Source organism: Pteropus vampyrus, unplaced genomic scaffold (genome assembly GCF_000151845.1).
Source record: "Pteropus vampyrus isolate Shadow unplaced genomic scaffold, Pvam_2.0 Scaffold287, whole genome shotgun sequence".
NCBI classification, from domain to species: Eukaryota; Metazoa; Chordata; class Mammalia; order Chiroptera; family Pteropodidae; genus Pteropus; species Pteropus vampyrus.
In genome coordinates, this window is record NW_011889068.1 from 623,135 (window position 1) to 626,546 (window position 3,412).

The following is a 3,412-nucleotide window of genomic DNA, read 5'->3' on the forward strand; positions in this document are numbered from 1 at the left end:
GGTTGTTTTCATGTCTTGGTCACCGTGAATAATGTTGCTATGAACATCAGGGTACATATATCTTTATGGATAAACATTTTCAGTTTGGGGTGGTGGTGGTAAATGCCCAGAAGAGGGATTGCTGGGTCATATGGTAACTATTTTTATTTTTTGATGAACCTCTATACTATTTTCTATAGTGACTGCACCAATTGACAATCCTACCAGCAGTGTATGAGGATTCTCTTTTCCCCACAATCTCTCCAGCACTTGTTATTACTTGTCCTGTTCATGACGATAGCCATTCTAAGATGTGAAGTGGTATCTCATTGTGGTTTTGATTTGCATTTCCCTAATGGCGAGTGAAGTTGAACATCTTTTCACATGTAAGTTGGCCATTAGTATACCTTCTTGAGAGAAGTGTCTGTCCAGGTCTTCTGCCCATTTTTTAATTAGAATGTTTGTTTTTTATTGTTGAGTTGTATAAGTTCTTTATATATTTTAGTAAGTATTAGCCCCTTGTCGTAGGCATTGTTTGCAAATATCTTCGCCTGTTTAGATGGTTACCTCTCTATCTTATTGTTGGTTTCTTTGCTGTGCAGAAGTTTTTTAGTTTGATGTACTCCCATTCATTTATTTTTGCTTTTACTTCCCTTGCCTTTGAGGTCAAATTCATAAAATCCTCTTTAAATCCAAAGCCTGTGAGTTTAGTACCTATGTTTTCTTCTATATAGTTTATTGTTTCAGGTCTTATATTCAGGTCTTTTATCCATTTTGAGTTAATCGCGGTGTATGGTGACAGGTAGCAGTCTAGTTTCATTCTTTTTCACGTGGCTTTCCAATTTTCCCAGCACCATTTGTTGAAGAGGCTTTCCTTTCTCCATTGTGTGTTTTTGACTCCTTTGTTGAAAATTATTTGCCTATATATACGGGGGTTTATTTCTGGACTCTCAATTCTGTTCCATCATTCTGTGCATATGTTTTTCTGCCAATACCATGCTGTTTTGATTATTATTGCTTTGTAGTATCTTGAAGTCAGGCAGAGTGATACCTTTGACTTTGTTCTTTTTTTCTCAGGATTGCTTTGGCTGTTCAGGGTCTTTTGTGATTCCATACAAATCTGATGATTTTTTTTGTCCTATTTCTTTAAAAAATGCCATTGGGATTTTGATGGGGATTGCATTAAATGTGTATGTTGCTTTGGGTAATAAGGTCATTTTAACTATGCTGATTCTTGCAATCCATGAAGACTGAATATCTTTCCATTTTCTGTGTCTTCAATTTCTTTTAATAATGTCTTATAGTTTTCAGTGTATAGGTCCTTCATGTGTTTCGTTAGGTCTATTCCTAGGTATTTTACTCTTTTTGTTGTAATTGCAAAAGGAATTGTTTGGGTTTTTTTTTCATTTCTTTTTCTGAAAATTCATTGTTAGCGTATAGGAATACTATGGTGTTTTATACATTGATTTTTGTATCCTGAAACTTTACTGTATTTGTTTATTGTTTCTAATCGTTTTTTAATGGAGTCTTTAGGGTTTCCTATATAGAGAATCATGTCATCTGCAAATAGTGACAGTCTGACTTCTTCATTCCCAGTTTGGATGCCCTTTGGATGCCCTTTATTTTTTTCTCTTGCCTGAATACTCTGGCTAGGACTTCAACACTATATTGAATAATAATGGTGACAGCAGACAGCCTTGTCTTGTTTCTGATCTTAAAGGGAAGATTTTTAGTTTCTCATCCTTTTGGATATCTTGCCACCAAAAATCCTTGCAATCTTGGCCTCTCTGAAGTCCGAACTCTGTTCTGAATTCAGCAAGATCACAGTGCTTTTTGGGTTTCTTTCATGCTGTATACTGGACACTCGAGGCAGGAAGTAGGGGCAATGTAGGACTTAGTTCATATGCTTCCCTTCTTTCAAGGATCATCGTCCTGTGCTACCTGTTGTCCAATGTCTGAAAACCATTGTTTTATATATTTTGTGCAGGTTGCTAGAGTTTCGGCAGGAGAGTAAATCCAGTCTGTTACTTCATCAGAGCCAAGAGGAGAAGTTCCTTTATTGATTTTTTTATTGACATGTTTCTAATTCATTTATAATATTTCTGTCCTAAATATTCTAAAGATTTCCTTAGGAAAGTTTTCTCTCCACCAGATACATATTTACCCATATTTTATCAGAGTCTCTTTGTGGCTTCATTTTGCTTAAGAAATAGTCTCTTCATCTCCCTTTCTTTCATACTTCCCTTGCCCTTTCTCCCTTGTTCCCCATTCTCTCTCACTTCCCTTCCTCTTCCACAATTCCTTCTCTTCTTCTACCTTTCTTCCCTTACTGTTTTTCTTTTTCTCTTCCTGTTTTTCCTGTTGACCTCCCTTTCATCCTCCCTGCCTCCTATAGAGATAGGATAGATAATATAGTTTATTGCTGTATCCCAGTGCTTATTTTAAGACTGTCTCACAAAAATTAGACCCTCATTATATAAATTCTGTAATAAATAATAAAATTTCACAGATAATAAAAAAATCTCTTATTCAGTTTTTTTCCTGGCACCTGTGACAATTCAGTTTAATAAACATCATTGGGAACCTATTGAGTGCCACAAACTATGCTATGTTGTTGAATTATAAAGATGAGATTACAACATTGGCTCTGCCCTCAAGGAATTTCTAGTATGGTGATAGAGATGAGCAATAAATAGATGATTTTAAATCTTTATGCTAATACATGGAGGAGGAGCATTTTTAGCCCAACCCAGAAGTTTAGGGAAAGCTTGCTAGAAGGGATGATGAATAAGATCTTGCAAGATAAATAAAAGTAGGAAGGGCAACAACAGTATGAATATACTTAACAATACTGTGCACTTAAAAATGATCAAGATGATAAATTTTATGTTATTTGTTTCCCCTCTCCTGCCCCCGCAAAAAAAAAAAAAAAAAGAATAGGAAGGGTGTTCCAAGTAGAGAATGGCTTGATCAAACTGTCACCTAAAAAATTGACCCATGAGAAATTTTGATGATATATAGTCCTTTCTCTTGCCTGGTTAATTATTTCAAACTGTATATTTACCTTTATTTTTTTCCTTCTCAGAGTTGGGTATCAGAAATTAAAAAAGAAGAAAATAAAATACACTTTCATGAAACTGAAACATTTCCAGCAATGAAAGAAAATTTGCCTCCAGTTCGTAGCTCAGACAGCTGTCTTCATGTTGCCAAAGTAGGCCTTTTTGGTGTGGGGTGTGGGTGGCAGGGAAAGAAGGTTGTTGTTGGTTATTAAGAGAGTATCTCAGTTTAATCAATGTAGCCAAAATGTGATGTCCTTTAGGAAAGCCGGGGATCTTTTTAAGCTGGTGATGTGCCATTATCTTCTTGAATAGGCTGTATTTCATCACTTGGAAATCAAAATGAAATAGCCTTTTCCTTTGAAGACTTGCATCTT

The 3,412-nt window shown here is 35.6% G+C and overlaps 1 protein-coding gene across 1 annotated transcript in view; it reads left to right on the forward strand.

The window, feature by feature from the left end:
* Nucleotides 1-3,412, forward strand: part of SPAG1 (sperm associated antigen 1) — a 64,108-nt gene that overhangs the window by 8,209 nt on the left and 52,487 nt on the right. Inside the window, exon 4 of the mRNA XM_011376194.2 lies at nucleotides 3,065-3,190. Within this exon, the coding sequence (XP_011374496.1) occupies nucleotides 3,065-3,190 (126 nt within the window). The remainder of the gene's footprint in view (nucleotides 1-3,064; nucleotides 3,191-3,412) is intronic.